This window comes from Musca autumnalis, unplaced genomic scaffold (genome assembly GCF_047663935.1).
Source record: "Musca autumnalis isolate F117 unplaced genomic scaffold, ASM4766393v1 scaffold_3, whole genome shotgun sequence".
Classification (NCBI taxonomy): Eukaryota; Metazoa; Arthropoda; class Insecta; order Diptera; family Muscidae; genus Musca; species Musca autumnalis.
This window is the reverse complement of record NW_027411866.1, coordinates 133661532-133679966: the sequence shown is the minus strand read 5'-3', so window position 1 is coordinate 133679966 and position 18435 is coordinate 133661532. Positions and strand designations below refer to the sequence as shown.

At 35.5% G+C, this 18435-nt stretch overlaps 1 protein-coding gene across 1 annotated transcript; it reads left to right on the top strand.

The window, feature by feature from the left end:
- Positions 1-2276: 2276 nt before the first annotated feature.
- Positions 2277-16475, top strand: LOC141400110 (C3 and PZP-like alpha-2-macroglobulin domain-containing protein 8). The gene is made up of 3 exons (XM_073979546.1): positions 2277-2455; positions 15467-15865; positions 15926-16475. Exons 1-3 carry the CDS (start codon positions 2446-2448, stop codon positions 16141-16143), a joined length of 627 nt encoding a protein of 208 aa, XP_073835647.1. The 5' UTR covers positions 2277-2445; the 3' UTR covers positions 16144-16475.
- The last annotated feature ends 1960 nt before the right edge of the window (positions 16476-18435 follow it).

Below are 18435 nucleotides of genomic sequence, written 5' to 3'. Positions count from 1 at the left end.
TTAATTCTCTCTTAAATTTTCTCTTTTCCTATTTTGCTCACCATTGTTATAAGAGGATAATTTTGTAAAGAAGAGTTAGTTCTGATTTAGCCCTAGAAATAAAATGTTGTTTTAAACTAAAGTCGATTGAATATCAAATCTTCAACATCATTTTATAATAATAAATACTGTTTTATTTGAATATTTACTTATAAAATTTCAAAGTGTTTTATTTCAAATCATAAAACAAAACTCTGGGCGTTGATTACCAATCAGTCAGTCAATGAATTACTGAGTCATCTTTACTCAACTGTTTTATAAGTATAGATACTAGCAAAGTGCCCGCAATTTTGTACGAGGAAAGGGAATAAAATACAAATAAAAACAAGTAAAAACGTATCAGTCGGCTTTGCCGACAGAGATATACTCTCAGCCTATCTGAATTGAAACTTTCATCTGTGGACAGATCGAATGTATTTAGGGTCAGAATTTTGTGGCCCTTTTTGGAAATATAAACTTGCCGAAAAAATGTGGATTAGGATTAAAGCTCAAAAGTGTTGCGGAGGATGTACTTAAAGGAATGGACCCACATAGTCCATTGTGCAAGTGGATCTTATTTTGGCAGTCATATATTTTCAATACATGTCGCGGCAACTAGTCATTTCAGTGGACCAGTATGCCAGGAAACATGGACATGCCCACGGATAACATAATATCGCTGTAAACAGGACCACAACGACCAGTATCGATATACATTTCCAAAATATCTTCCAACAGACCCTAAACTGCACTTAGATACAGAACTTTTGTGCGGGAGGTACCCTAAAGAGTGGACCCATATGGGCCATTGTAGAAGTAAAACTAAATTTGGACAAAATATTAGGTGATCCAAAGTTTGGACCAAATTGGTTTCCCCGTTCAAGAGATATCGTGCATACGATTATAGTGACATTTTTCAAATATTGGGGGGAAATACCGGTAGTTCTGAACCGGTAATGCCCATCTTCCAATTGAAACCAAGTTTGGACAAAATATGTCATAGGTTTTTTTACACCTTTCGGGCTGTTTTCTCAAGAAGTATGGACTTGCCCCTGAAAAAAACGTTTTTCGTCGTAATTGAGGCAGCGAATGCAAGTTGCTTTAAAAAATTTTAAGTGATTCGAGTACAGGTCTTAATGTGAATTTTTCTAAAATTTTGTGCGACAGGTACCCGAAGGAGTGGACAAATATAGTCCATATTCCAACCAGATCTATATCTGGTAGATATATTAGGATGCGGAGCAAACCGGTTATTCCGTTCAATAGTTATCGTGCGCACAATTTTTCCAACATGTTTGAACTTTTGTGGGGGAGCTACCAGAAAGAGTAGACCGATATGCCTTATCTTCGAACTTAAATTAAGTATGGTCAAAATATTACGAATAAATCCGTTCGAGAGTTATCATGCTCCAACCACTACACAGGGTTTTTAAAACTTTCGGACTATTTTCTCAGGAAGTATGGACTTGTCCCTGGTGAAACATGTACCGTCGTATTAGGGGCAGTGAATTCATGTTGTTACAACACAGATCAAAGCTATTCGAGAGCAGGTCGTAAACTGAACTCTTCCGAAATTCTGCGTGAGACGTACCCGAAGGAGTTGACCGATTGATTCCATACAGGAACTTAATTTAAGTCTGGTAGAAATTTCACGATGTGCAAAGTATGGACCAAATCGGCTAGTCCCTTCAAGAGTTAACGTGCGCACAAATTTTCTGAACATTATCGAACTTTTGTGGTGGAGGTACTGGAAGGAGTGGACCGATAGAATCTTCGAACTTAAACTAAATTTAGACAAAATATTAAGAAAGAAAAATTTTGGACCGAATCGGTTGATCCGTTCGAGAGTTATCGTGCGTTCCAGCCAGCCAAACGGACGGACAGACAACACCAAATTGTCTGAAACGCATTCTGTCCAAACATACTTGGGGTCTAAAACCATTATTTCGGTGAGGCACATTTTGCCCGTATGAACGTGTATATACCCTTGTTAGCATAAATGCTGAGGGTATAAATGTGTATATGACTGTATCTGAACGCAAAAATATATTACTTGTCGTATTTATAACAGTAATGATTCACTGCGGTTTCTCGATCATGATATTACGTCGATATTGAACAATTAAATATTGCCATATATATACACATATTGTTTATTAAAAAATTATGATAACAGAAGAAAAAAATACTCGTACCCCATTTAAATGTGGTTTGGTGTGATCTGTGTTCAATCGTTGTTTTTCTACCATTATAAGGAGTAGTGCTTTAACAAAACCAATAAAGATAACAAAAATAAATATTTAATTATTGCCTCAACAGAGTTTTAATTGAAAGTAGATTACAATCGTTAGTTAGTAGTGAATTGAGGTTACTTCAAGGCAGAACTTAAATAAATTTGCTTGTGAATGAAAAAAAACTAAGAAAATAATGCTTATCGGTGTGTTTAGAAACTATATTAACTAGTGCAACAAACAAAATAATATAACGAAATCTATTATCACCACGTAACTACCTATCCGGAAACAATCTATTAATTTTCACTTAAATTCAATATAACTATTACAATTGAAGAAGCTTGCAATTTTTCTGATCATCACATAATAATTTACGAATTGAAAGGTCAACTATTGGGTGAAATTTTGTATTTTTATACCCTCAGCATTTATGCAATCGAGGGTATAAACACATTCATACGGGCAAAATGTGCCTCACCGAAATAATGGTTTTAGACCCCAAGTATGTTTGGACGAAATGTGTTTCAGATAATTTGGAGTTGATTTAGCCATGTCCGTCCGTCTGTCTGTCTGTCCGTCTGTCTGGCTGGTGTGCCGATAACTCTCGAACGGAGCAACCGATTCGGTTCAAAATTTGGCTTTCGTAATATTTTGCCCAATCTTAGTTTAAGTTCGAAGATGGGTTATATAGGTCCGTTCCTTCCGGTACCTCCCCCACAAAAGTTCGAAATTTTTCGGAAAATTTGTGCACACGATAACTCTTGAAGGGAGTAACCGATTCGGCCCACATTTTGTACATCGTGAAAGTTCTACCAGACTTAGATGAAGTTTAAATATGGACTCAATGGACACACAAAATTTCGAAAAAGTTCAGTTTAGGACTTGCTGTCGAATCGCTTTCATTTTTTGTTGTAACAACTTGTATTCGCCGTCCACCATACGACGCTACAAGTTTCATAAGGGGCAAGTCCATACTTCTTGAGAAAATAGCCTGAAAGGTGCAAAAACCCCCTATGACACCGTGTGTAGTGGTTGGAGCTCAAGATAAATCTCGAACGGATCTGCCAATTCGGTCCAGCATTTGGCCTTCGTAATATTTTGTCCAAACATAGTATAAGTTCGAAGATAAACCATGTCGGTCCACTCCTTCAGGTACCTCCCTCACAAAAATTCAAAAATCTTCGGAAAAAATATGGGCACGATAACTCTTGAAGGGAGTGGCTGATGTAATCCATACTCTGCACATCGTAATATATATACCAGATATAGATCAGGTTCGAATATGGACTATATTTGTCCACTCCTTTGGGCACCTCCCACATAAAATTTCGGATAAGTTCACTTTAAGACCTACTCTCGAATCAGTTTGATTTTTTGTTGAAGCGATTTGCATTCGCTACCTCCATTACGACGGTAAAAGTCCGTCAGGGGCAGGTCCATATTTCTTGGGAAAACATCCCGAAAGGTGTAAAAAGCCCTATGTGACCATATGTGGCTCTCGAACTGTTCTACCGATTTGGTGCAACATTTGGTCTTCGTCATATTTTATCCAAACTTAGTTTCATGGGGCAATACCGGTTCCAACTTCCGGTACTTCTCCCCAATATTTAAAAAATTCCACTAAAATGTTAGGACGATATCACTTGAATGGTGCAACCAATTTGGTCCACACTTTGGATCTCCTAATATTTTGTCAAAATTTAGTTTAACTTCTAAAATGACCCATATCGGTCCTCCCTAAGGGTACCTCCCCCACAAAAGTTCAACATTTGTGTTGTCACATTTTTGTCGGCAAGTTCAAATGTTGAAAAAGGGGCACAAAATTCTGAAGAGACGCTAAATACATTCTATCTGTCCCTAGACGAAAGTTTCAATTCACATTGGCTGAGGTATACCTCTGTAGGCAAAGCCGACTGACACTTTTTTACTTGTTGTTGCATCAACTTGTATTCATTGCCCCACATACGACGGTACAAGCTTCATCAGGGGCAAGTCCATACTTCCTGAGAAAATAGCCTGAAAAAGCAAAAAGACCCTATGACACCGTGTGTATTGGATCGAGCGCAAGATAACTCTAGAACGGATCTGCCGATTCGGTCTAAAATTTGGCCTTCGTAATATTTTGTCCAAGCATAGTTTAAATTCGAAGATAAGCCATATCGGTCCACTCTTTCAGGTACCTCACCACAAAACTTCAAAAATGTTCGGAAAATGCACCGAAATAGTTTAAATTTGGTACTTAGTTTTCAACTTTTCACCAGAAATTTGTCGAAATAGGCCCAAGTCTTCTTTTAGCCCCATAGAACGATACCCTCCTATTTTCGATGTTTTGAAAATTTTAGCCACAATTTTCGACCATGTAATACCTTTCACCACTACCCCTGGTCAGTAGTTTTCCACGAAGTTTATTTTATATTATAGCGACATATTTGTTTGCTTTCGGTCATATATGAAAACATGCCATAAACATGATAACATACCAGAGATAAAGTGTATGTATACACCGTCATACACCGACTCACGGCTCAGCGCCAAAACGGCCTAACACACATTTTCAGAAAATCAAACAGGCTATAAAGATCTATCTAGAACCTTTTGAAATACTGAAATACTAAAGGAACTCCCTATTGCATTATGTAACAGTAGATTATACGTACTACCTGCTAAAACAATGCAAAATAAATTTTATTAGAATTTATTTCAAATGGTGTCGGCTAAATCTTTATAGTCAATTTGATTTTTTTGAACATGCGGGTTAGGCCGTTTTGACGCTGAGCGTCTCATAAACATATGTACGTACATGTTTCTTCAACAAGTTAAATTTTGTATTAAACCGACATTTATTTATAGGTATTAAATTTTTCTGACCAAAGGTAGCCAAATCCCAGCAAAAAGTTTGCCTCCAAAGAGGCAGTTAAATGATATGTACAAGTGATCTGGAAGTGCATCAAATTATGCATTTTAACTCATGATTTTTAGAAGAGCGCGACTACGGAAAGAGGCACTCCATTGCACTGCATTTTAACTGACCCTTTGGCACTGCATTTTAATACAGGCATTCTGCGGAAATTGTGCAAGCCATTACAAAATATGCCAGAACAAATAAAATGCATTATTTGTGTAAATCAAAAATATTAAGAACTTTATTACATTAACACAAATTATGAAAATTCTCCATTGAATTCAATCGCAAACATGTGTGTTTCCTTCGCTCTCCATTTAATCCAAGCTGAACTGTTTTTGCTTCATCTGCTAAATGGGTTGTCTTCCCATCACCAGTTAAGATTTCGACATGTACTCCAACAGCACTCCATTGGGAAATTTTCTTCTCGTGAGTTGCCGGAAAAATGTTCACAAATTAAATATTATTTAGTTTGTATTAACAAATGTTTGGAAATGTTAACACGCTTATCTCTTTTTGGAAAATGTATTCCGCTGCCTGTAGAGATATACAAACTGATTTATGTACATGTAGGGATCTCTAACAACTGCTAATAAGATGTAGCGGACGGAGTGCCTTTTTCACGACTCCGTTGAACTGCATCCGGATGTTGTTAAAATGTGACAAGTGGATGTGATTCTTTGGATTGCATCCAAATGCGGTTAATATGTGAGGACTGGAGTGCATTTTTCACGACTCCGGTTGAACTGCATCAAAACATGCCGTGACAGAACTAGTCCACATTGCACTACTTCCAATTTATTTTGCTGGGATACTTCAAGACCCCTTACATCATTGCAATTTGATTATATTTTCCCATTCATTTGGAAGAGTTTGTTATTTACAGACCTGAGTAGGGGAAAATGTTAACAATAACACTGTACAACACAAAAAATAATTACAAGATAATTCGGCCAGATTATGAAAGAGGGCCGAAAAGAAGGAGACACGTGTATCGGTGTTTTGAAAGTTTACGTCGAGAAGTAACCTAAATAGGCGTGGCAAGTTCCGTCCATTTCTACTGGTTTTGAAATATTCGACATCAGATTTCTTGGAATCCTTGCATTTTACGTATAAAGTGTCTTTGCCAAAATCATGGATGTTAGGACTCGTATGTCAGATATATATTCACTGAACAATAGCCGTAGACAATCCCCGAATTTTCGCATACAATGTCAGGAACCTAAGACTTATCCTGATGACTTTATTTTAGTTTATATTACTAAAATACGTAATTTTACAAAGTCCGATCTGGGTGGTCAATATTTTCCCTATATATATTCACCATAGATATTAAAGTTTGGATCGAGCACACATAATCTTCTGAAAGAATTTATTATGAAAAAACATCAATAAAATGTATTTTGTGACCGCAGATAAGGAAAATGTGAATAAAAACGGTAGAATATGGTCCTAAATCTATATATACAAAAGAGCAGTGAGGTGAGGTATTCACTGACTGACTGATTGACTGACTGACTGATTCATCACCGCCCAGACGAAACCGCTGAAGCTAGAAAGTTGAAATTTTGGGTGTAGGTTGCTGTTGGTGTGTAGGGGTGAGATAAGGCTGGGTTTTTGGAAATTCGACCCAGAAGTGTACGAAAAGTACTAAAAGGTACTAAATATGGTACCCTTTGTATTAGGGAAACGGTAAGAGCTAGAATTCTGAAATTTGGAATGAGGGTAAGGGGTAGTTTACACTATATGTAAATGTCATATGACATGACATTTTCCATCGTTGTATATTCAGTAATATGTGGAATATTGGAGATTTTCCTTACGCCATTTATTCTGTGCGTCTACCCCAAACAAAAATATAATAAAATTACGTCTCCACATTGTCTCCGTGGGTAGATATGGAATGCTTTTATTTCGTGTCATATGACATTGATAGATAGTGTAAACTACCTGTAACTGATGGAGATCTAGAAAGATGTACCAAAGGGTTTTTGGAAAATTGACGAAAAGTACTAAAATTTAGTACCAATTGTATATTTTGAACGGATATAGCTAGAATCATGGAATTTGGTATGGAAATCAAGGTTGGGAAGTGGTGTTGATGTAATTAAATCTTTTTGGAAAATCTTACAAATGTGTACGAAAAGTACTAAATGGTACTAAATTTAGTACAATTTGGATTTGTGTGAACGGATAGAGCTGGAATCCTGAAATTTTAAATTAGGGTCAATTGTGGAGAGTAACAAAGAAAAGTTTTTGGAAATTCGAACTATAAGTGCACGAATAGTACTAAATGGTACTAAATTTAGTACAATTTGGATTTGGGTGAATGGATAGAGCTGGAACACAGACATTTGGAATGAGGGTCACTGATGAAGAGTAACAATGAAAGGTTTTTGGAAATTCCAACTATAAGGGTACCTCACTGTGTGATGCATTGTGTTTTTCATTTATGATATACGCGTTTAATTTTAATTTTTTAGTAACTAATAGTCCTTTATTTTAAGTTTTTTTCTCTTCATTACGTTACTATTGTATTTATTTTGGACGTTTGTCCTTTTGTTGGAGTAGTGAGTCACTGGTATAAGCATTTTGTATTTCATTAATTGGCCTGTTGGCTTTGTTATACATGTTAAATTGAATAAATAAATAAATAAAAGTACTAAATGGTACTAAATTTAGTACAATTTTGATTTGGGTGAACGGATTGAGCTGGAATACAGACATTTGGAATGGGGGTTACCGATGAAGAGTAACAATGAAAGGTTTTTGTAAATTCGAACTAAAAGGGTATGAAAAGTACTAAATGGTACTAAATTTAGTACAATTTGGATTTGGGTGAACGAATAGAGATGGAATCTAATGAAGAGTAAAAATTAAAGGTTTTTGGAATTAGAACTATAAGTGTACGAAAAGTAATAAATGGTACTAAATTTAGTACAGTTTGGATTTGGGTGAACGTATAGAGCTGGAATCGTGAAATTTGTAATGAGGGTCACTGATGGAGAGTAACAGAGAAAGGTTTTTAGAAAATCGAACTATAAGTGCACGAAAAGTACTAAATGGTACTAAATTTAGTACAATTTGGGTTTGGGTGAACGGATAGAGCTGGAATACATTCATTTGAAATGGGTGTCACTGATGAAGAGTAACAATGAAGGTTTTTGGAAATTCGAACTATAAGGGTACGAAAAGTACTAAATGGTACTAAATTTAGTACAATTTGGATTTGGGTAAACGGATAGAGCTGGAATCCTGAAATTTGAAATTAGGGTCAGTGGTGGAGAGTAACAAAGAAAGGTTTTTGTAAATTCGAACTATAAGTGTACGAAAAGTTCTAAATGGTACTAAATTTAGTACAATTTGGATTTGGGTGAACGGATTGAGCTTAAATCCTGAAATTTGTAATGAGGGTTACTGATGGAGAGTAACAAAGAAAAGTTTTTAGAAATTCGAGCTATAAGTGCACGAAAAGTACTAAATGGTACTAAATTTTGTACAATTTGGATTTGGGTGAACTGATAGAGCTGGAATCCTGAAATTTGGAATGAGAATCACTGTTGAAGAGTAAAAATGAAAGGTTTTTGGAATTCGAACTAAACGTATACGAAAAGTACTAAATAGTACTAAATATAGTACAATTTAGATATGGGTTAACGAATAGGGCCGGAATCCTGAAATTTGGAATGGGGGTCATTGATTAAGAGTAAGAAAGATGTACCAAAGGTCGAAAAGTCCTAAATGGTAGTGAGTTTAGTATGATTTGGATTTGGATTTGAAGAGCTGGAATCCTGAAATTTGGAATTAAGATTACTGTTAGAATATAGAATTGAGATATGGGGGAAGCTTTGGAAAATGGTACTAATGTGAACGAAGCAGTACTAACTGGTACGGAATTCGCTGTATTTGCGTGAACAGATTACTGTTGGAGTGAGGATTGAGGTAGTTTTGGAAATTCATACTCATGGAAAAGTGCTAAATGGAACTACATTGGCTGTAAATTGGGGTTAGGTGAACGGATAGAGCTGAGATATGAAAGTACATTTTGGAAAATCGTGTACGAAAAGTGCTAAATGGTACAAAATTTGGTACCTTTTGGTATTTGCTGTATGGTAGAGAATTTTGTACAATTTGTGACTTTGTAAAGGGTAGAACTGGAATTTTGAAATTCGGTACTAGATTAGCAATTGGTGTTTAGAGTGAAGGTATGGAGGAGGTTTTGATAATTCGTACTTATTTATACAAACAGTACTAAATATAGTGCCATAATTGGTTTCAGGGGAACATATAAAGCTGGAAAAGTGAATTGGGGTTAGGATATATGTTGAATATAAGGAAGTAATTTTTGAAACGTTTACCTACGTGTACGGAAAGTTGGGTAACATGTTGGTACCAAACCCATTTTGGTATTGTGTAAACAGTTAAGGTACTAAATTTGGTGTTGGGTGTAGGAACAAAGCTGGGATTATATAATTTGGAAATACGCTATTTGTAAAAAAATACGAAATGGAAAAATATTTGTTATGAAGATCGCTTTAAAATTTGAGACAAAGTTCTGAGTTTGAAAAATTTTACTGAATATTGTTCCATTGATTTGATGTTAACGCCAAGGCGATTCTAAATAATGTACTGAAATTAAGTAGTCAAAGGTGAAGTATCTTTTCAAAAATTTTTTGTTCTGACCGCATTGGTATGTAAATTTGAAAACGATATCCAATGCGACAATTTTGTTAACTAGAAGTTATTTACCACCTGATAATAAAAAAGCCTAAATTGAAATGCCTCCAAAAAATTTTCCGTTATATACGGTTGACATACCCTTGCACATTAAGTAAAATTTTTTGTAAAAAAGTTTTTCTAAAATGTGCAAAAGATCTTCAAAATACTCTAAATATTCAATATACCTTTTTAGTAAACGTGGATTGAAGTGGGCATTTTTTAAATTAAACTTTTATATCCTCTGAGTATTCAAGGTCCAAATTTAAAGAAAATTGGACAATATACATTTGATCTTCTTTAAAAATACACTAAGTCAAGAGGTACCGTTATATGGGAATATACGAAAACGTGGATTTTTAAAGCCATTTTGGATTTTTATGGCCATTTTGAATGCCGAAAATTTAACGGACCTATTCGGGTTCTGGGCGAAACCGCTAAAGCTAGAACCTTGCATTGTAAATGTGCGTGATTGTTGTTGTGAAGGCGTGAGATAAAGTTTAGTGTTTGGAAATTCGTACTGGAAGGGAATGCTGTGTTAGTGAAGGGTTAAAACCAGGAGTCAAATCTGAAATTTGCAATATGATACGTAGTTTTGGAAATTCGAAATAAAAAATATGGTAGTTGTGTAGGGATGCGAAACGGCAGATTTTTTTTTTGTAAATTCTGACTACAATCGAAAAAAATATTGGTAATAAAAATAGGTCTTAGTACAACAGAATCTCAAGTATTCACCATTCCCGTATTAAATATTGTTTATATATATTTTGTCCCCTTTCCGCATACGAAGTAGCGGGCATTTGCTAGTCATATATAAAAAGCAAAGGCTTCGGGAGATGTTAAATATTATAGCTACAAATTTCATTTGTTCATAGAATCATAAGGAAATTTGATTTGGAATATTTCTTCTTTTGACACAATCCTCAAAAAGTGAAGTATTTTAGTAGATTTTGACTCAGTATGGAATAAACTTTAATTAGGAGTCCAAAAGTTTAACAAATAATTTCTACCTATAATATCTAATTTTGTAACGTCATTTTCTTAACAAAGTGTTTTACCTAGATATACAGTTTGTTCTGGGACTTATAGTGAAATTTTGTGTAGAATATTTTTTTTTTTTAGCAACTTTCGTCTAAAACTAAATTTCATGTTACTTTCATGCATCAACCAGAAAAAAGTACAAAACTAATTTATTCAAAAAATATTTGGATGTTTTGTTGGCAAACTTGATGTATATATTTTCTTGATATATATTGTAAATACATATTTCATTTATTCAGCGACTTATATTGAAATTTGATGGAGAATATTTTTGTTTCTGACATCTTCTATCTAGAATGAAGATTTGTGGGACAAAACTTAATAAACTCAGATAAAGTACAACATTAACCCTAAAACGTGATTTTACTTTTGGCAGATTCCTGGCGGTTAGATACGATTTAGACTGATACGATCTCATGTTAAAGGAGATTTTAAACGTTTTTGAAAAAATGGACCAAAAAGACCCCTTTAGTGACTAGCATGAGGGTTAATTTTTTTCATAAAAAGATACTCCGCATTGTTGTCAGTAATATTGCCAAAGACAATTTATACGTAAAATACAAGGATTCCAAAAAATCTGATGTCGAATATTTCAATACCTGTAGAAATGGGCTTAACTTGCCACGCCTATTTAGGTTACTTCTCGACGTAAACTTTCAAAACGCCGATACACGTGTCCTCTTTTTTCAGTCCTCTTTCATAATCTGTGCGGGGTTTCTTGTAATTTTAAAAAAATTTCAATTTTGTTGTAAAGTGTAATTGATTTGTTTGTGAATTTCAGCTTAAAACGTCATTTCGAGAATGTTTACATGTTCTCATGGTAGAACAAGAAAAGGTAGCAGCAATACCCAGCTGACTGAACTGGGTTGTAGTGTTAATGTCAAATTCCATTCGACATTTTATGTATTTATTTCTATGTTCGATGTATATTAGGGATATATATTTTTGAAGAACAAATTTATTCATCAGAAAAAAAAAAACTATAGACGGCTTCATATCATTGACATGTAACCTCCTCCAGGTCCGAACGACATGCCGCACACTAAAACACCGCTTATAGAGGCGGTACAATATTTGTTAATATGTGTGGTATTTTCTTAAACTTGAAAAGAATAAAGCCCTAATAAACATGTGCTTTTTTGTTTTCAAAAGCAAATGATTGAAACATCTTCTCTTTTTTCAATGAATTACCAGCGACCCGAAACATTTTTGCAAGTATTCTACTTTCTGCGAGAAATTATGCATTTAGTGGAATGATATGGAAACATTCAAATTGAAAATCTAACGAGTTTTCATTCATGTTTTCCAAAATATTCAATCAAATGTGAAAAATTATTAGTTTTTTAAATTCCAATAATTTACAGACATTTCCTTGTTTGGTTTACATTTACGTTGACACTAAGGTTTACAAACAAAAACAAATTCCTTTGTGGTTGTTGTTCGAGTTGTATTTGTTGTAGTATTAACTTTACCTTGTATTTGTTCTACCATGACATGTTCTGTAAAGTTGGAGGGTTTGGTATTCGAAAATCGAATATTTTCTAAAGTGTTTTGTTATTTTGACCTTTAAGGACACTTCGCAGACAGTTCGTACTTTCCAGAAAATTGTTTACTGATATCTTTGCTACATTACCGGACCGGACCGATTTGGATAATTCTTTCTTTTAATGTTCGTCATAATCCCACTTAGGATTTTATGTAAAAAAATTTACCAGGCCCACTTTTTTATACCCTCCACCATAGGATGGGGGTATATTAAGTTTGTCACTACGTTTGTAACTACTCGAAATAATCATTGTAGACCCCACAAAGTATATACATTCCTGATCAGCGTGCAATTCTACATCGATATAGCCATGTGCGTCCGTCTGTCCGTCTGTGGAAATCACTCTAGCGTTCGAACGGTTTTACGTAGGTGGATGAAATTTTGGGAAAATATGTTATATTTACGTAGGACTTTTGGTATTGAAAACGGGATATGTAGGTCCACGCTTTCGTATAGCCCCCGTACAAAATGACGCGTGACGCGTCGTCGTTTTAAGGAATTTTTAAGATATTTGGCCCATTTTACCACCGAATTTAATGTAATTTGGTACTTTGTGTCTCCAGAGGCCAAAAAATATTCCTGCCAAAGTTGGGTTATATAGGTCCACGTTTTGGTATAGCCCCCATATAAGGCCTCTTATAAAGTACGCGTCATTTTAATACATTTTGAATGTATTAGACCCATTTGACCACAGAATTGGTTGTAATTTGGTAATTTTACTCTTTTCTCCAGAAACTACTAAACTGATTTTCCTGAAATTGTTAGGGAATTTACATGGATGTCCACCGGTGAAAATAGGCTACATATTATGTTGAATTTCTTTCAAATGCTATACACTTTGTTGAATTTCGGAAGGGGAGGGGAACTTCCCCTATACCCTATTTCTTTAAAAATGCTATATCTATATGAATAAAAATCAAATGTCGTTCGTTGGTAATTGCATCAGTTGAGAACGGCTGGTCCGGCTTATATTTGTAGATGAATTTCAGGGGCCTATTGTTTTATAATAGCTATATCTGCTAAATTCATGAGTACATAGGCTTGCAAATAAATTTTAAATTTTTGTCATTAAAACTCAGTACGACGGACCAGCATCGCGGACCCGGGTCTGCTTAAAATATCCGTGAATAGGTTACAACCTGTTCTTAGGCCTAACTCTTTGAACTTTAAATTGATCCTAAAGCTGTAAAGGGTGTCTCCAACCTTTACTGCTTTAGGGTACAATTTTCTTAGCCAGTATGGAGTTAGCTTGATAAAAGTTATTCAGCCGTAATATGAACCGCGAGGACTAACTGCTGTAAATATTTCAAAACTATCCTATGCATGCCCCATATACTGCATATTTGTTACAAATTTGGAAATTTTGTGTTGGATGTTTCCGAAGAAGTGAACCGTGATGATCCATGACTTAAGTGTGAAAGAAATTTTACGGTGCACAAAAGTTGTGGGCCAATGTCAATCACTGCCTTCGATAGTTATAGTGTCCATTTGGCACTTCATTTGTTCGCCGTGAATTTTTTTAGAACTTTTGGACCATTATGTCACGATGCGTAGAATTTCCCACGAATAAAAAACTTTACCGCCTAAACTGCAGTTAACCAAAATGTTGTAGTTCTGTCAGAAAGGTATCCGAATATGTTTTTATACTCTCAGGATTTGTGCTAACTTACATACAGGCAAAATGCGTCTTATCAAAATAATGGTTTTAGACCCTAAGTATGTTTGGGAAAAATCCGTTTCAGACAATTTTCTGTTGATTTAGTCATGTCCGTCTGTCTGTCTGGCTGGTTGGAGCGTGCAATTACTCTCGAATGGATCAGCCGATCCGGCCCAAAATTGGCTTTTGTAATATCTTGTCCAAACTTAGTTTAATTTCGAAGATGGCTTATATCGGTTAACTCCTTAGGTACCTCCCCCACAAAAGTTCGAAAATGTTTAAAACATTTGTGCGCACTAAACTCTTTAAGGGAGTAACCAATTTGGGCCATACTTTACACATCCCAATAAACCTACCAGATATCATGTTCGAATATGGACAATATTTGTCCACTCCTTCGGGTATCTCCCACACAAAAAATCTGAAAAGTTTAGTTTAGGACCTGCTCTCGAATCGCTTTGAATTTTATTGTAACAACCTTTACCCACTGCCTTCCATACAACGGTACAAGTTTTACCAGGGGCAAGTCCATACTTCCTGAGAAAATAGCCTGAAAGTTGAAAAAACACCTATGGCACCGAGTGTAGTGGTTGGAGCGCAAGATAACTCTTGATCGGATCTGCAAACTCGGTTCAACATTGGCTTTCATAATATTTTGTTTAAACTTAGTCTAAGGTTTTAAAGTTTAAAAAATGTTGGGAAAAGTTGTGCGCACGATAACTCTTGAAGGGATTGACCGATTTGGTCCATACTTTACACAACCTAATATACCTACCTGACATAGATCAGGTACTTTAAGACCGGCTCTCGAATCACTTTGATTTTTGTCGAAGCAACTTACATTAGCTACCTCAATTGCGACGGTAAACTTTTTTTCAGGGGTCCAGTCCATACTTCTTGAGAAAAAAGCCCGAAAGGTGTTAAACACCCATATGGCACCATATGTAGTGACTGGAGAGCACTATAACTATCGAACTGCTCAACCGATTTTGTCCAAAATTTAGCCTTCTTAATATTTTGTCCAAACATAATTTCAGTTCGAAGATGAGCAATGACAGTCCAAAACTTCCGGTACTTCCACCAATATCTAAAAAATGTCACTAAAATGGTATCTACAATATCTCTGGAACGGGGCAACCAATAAGGTCCAAAATGTGGATTTCCTAATATTTTGGCCAAATTTAGTTTAACTTCTAAAATGACCCATATTGGTACCGCCTTCACAAAAGTTCAACATTTGTGTAATTTAGGGTCTGTTCGAAGATCTTTTGGAAATACATCGACCAGACTGCCGTACAACAAACGTGGATTTTGTAAGTATATTTAATTCCATTTTGTATCGTCCATTTCAGTCGACACCCCTGATAGATTGGAATATCAATTCTTCCCAGTCAACAATTTTGCCTACACTTTTAAGATAAAAGCTTCCAATGATGCACATTTGGCCTTGACGGCACAACCTGGTGTAAGTTTTCCAATGTATGAGGTATTCATTGGCGGTTGGCGTAATACCAAATCTGTAATACGTCAAAATTGTAAAAAACCTGATGTTGTTGAAGTACTCACACCCGGCATTTTAAATGGCAATGAATATCGAGGTTTCTGGATTCAATGGTGTAATAACACCATCTCAGTTGGTCGGGAGGGCGAAGCTGCTGCATTTATGATCTTCCATGACGCACATATGTTCCCCATTCAATATGTAGGCATATGCACAGGCTGGGGGGCCTCAGGATCATGGAAATTTGAAGGTAAGTTAAAGAGGAAACAGCAGAGAAAATATAAGCAGATTTTCATGGATTTCATTTTAGGTGAACACATTAATCAACTGATGAAAAAGCACGGTGTATCAAAAATGATGTTATATCAAGCACACGGTTCTAATCCTGCTGCCATGGCTCTCGCGAATCCAGCAACAACTCATAACACTTTTCCTAGCGATACATCTTCTAAAATTTTGGTACCAGGGTCCAGTGGGACGGTAATAATAAATCATGTTACAATTCAAAACAATTGTAATCTTTCTTAAATTTTAAAGTTCAAAATGTGAAATTGCAGCAGTCGTGAGCATTAGGCGACTTTAAAGTTGTTTGTTTTTTTAACCATCAAGAAAGCAATGTTTATGTATTTTTTTTATTATATAAATTTAATAATGTGGAGTTTTAATGATCTTAGGCGACATTTATATATAAAAATGTTTAAATAAGTAAAGAAACGTGAAGAAAATGCAATAGTATATTTCCTTCGCTCGCGATTTCGCTCACCACTGAATTGAATTTAGAGTGAACTTAAGAGAGCGAGAGAGAATTTAATAAAATTTAGCTGTGCAAATTTGCAAAGTGATTTGCACTTACGACGCAATATAACCGATTTAACCCATCTTCGAACTTAAATATTTAAAACTAGTAAACAAGCATTAAGTTCGGCCGGGCCGAACTTTTCATACCCTCCACCATAAAATATTCTGAACTAAAATGGAATAATTACTTTTCATTCTTGTCCCCAACTTTAAGTGGATACGTTAAAATGTCAGATAATGTTTATGTACATTTATGCTTCATTCGGAGGCCCTTTTTTATGGTGCTTATATCTAACTATGTATGTTGACAATTTTTGGTGGGCTAGAAATTGGGAGGTACTGTTATATAGGGGTTATAATAAAACATGGGCCTATGTTGACAGTTTTTGATGGGAGCCTTTAATGTCAAATAACTCCTAATTCGGTTAAAAAGTTTAGCTAGAATCTTCAAAATATCGAAAATCGGTACATAACGTGGGAACTTCAAATGTCATTAATAGCTATTTCGGAGGTATCTGGGCTATACTAAAATATGAACTTAAATGAACCGTTATATGGGGGCTATACCAAAATGTGGACCTATGTCCACAAGTTTTGTCATATAAGTTTATTGACATTTAAGAACTTTAAATGTCAAATTATAGCTACATCGGTCTGAAAATGTAGCTATAAACGTCAAAACACCGCAAATCGGGGGTACCGTTGTATGGGGGCTATACCAAAACGGGGACCTATGTCCACAACTTTTGTTATATAAGTTTATTGACACTTAGGAACCCTAAGTGTCAAATTATAGCTATATCGGTCTGAAAATGTAGCCAAAAACATCAAAACACATTAAATCGGGGGGCACCGTTATATGGGGGCTATACCAAAACGGGGACCTATGTCCACAACTTTTGTTATATAAGTTTATTGACACTTAAGAACCCTAAATGTTAAAATATAGCTACATCGGTCTGAAAATGTAGCTAAAAACGTAAAAATACCGCAAATCGGAGGGTACCGTTATATGGGGGCTATACCAAAACGTGGACCTATGTCCACAACTTTTGTTATATAAGTTTATTGACACTTAAGAACCCTAAATGTCAAATTATAGCTATATCGGTCTGAAAATGTAGCTAAAAACATCAAAACACCGTAAATCGGGGGGCACCGTTATATGGGGGCTATACCAAAACGGGGACCTATGTCCACAACTTTTGTTATATAAGTTTATTGATACCTAAGAACCCTAAATGTCAAGTTATAGCTAAATCGGTCTGAAAATGTAGCTAAAAACGTCAAAATACCGCAAATCGGGGAGAACCGTTATATGGGGGCTATACCAAAACGTGGACATATGTCCACAAGTTTTGTTATATATGTTTATTGACACTTAAGAACCCTAAATGTCAAATTATAGCCAAATCGGTCTGAAAATGTAGCTGAAAACGTCAAAATACCGTAAATCGGGGGGTACCGTTATATGGGGGCTATACCAAAACGTGGACCGATATATCCCATCTTCGAACTTGATCTTCCGATGGCTAAAAAAATGGTATTCCCCAGTTTTCAGCGAAATCGGTCAACAAATGCGACCTGTATGTTGCGAACGGACGGACGGACGGACGGACATGCATAAATCGACTCAGAAAGTGATTCTATGTATATCCCTAGAAGGAACTATGGGTCTATCTCGCTTCCTTTTGTATGTTACATACAAATGCACTAACACATAATACCCCTTACCACATAGTGGTGTAGGGTATAAATAGTGGTCCGGGATTTTGGCTCCAAATATGTACCTTGCCTCCCAATATTAATGCTGAAACCGATATAATCATAATTTTGACATACACATATAGCGTGTAAAAGAAAGGTGTGGGGAAGGTATCCCACTTCCTCCGAAATTCACAAAATATAAATTACCAAACCTTGAAATTTGCTGCAAATTTCATTGAAATCGTTAGTAGTTTTGGAGATATAACATATTTAAAACAAGTAAGAACCTATAATATGTGGCGTTTTTTTAAATAT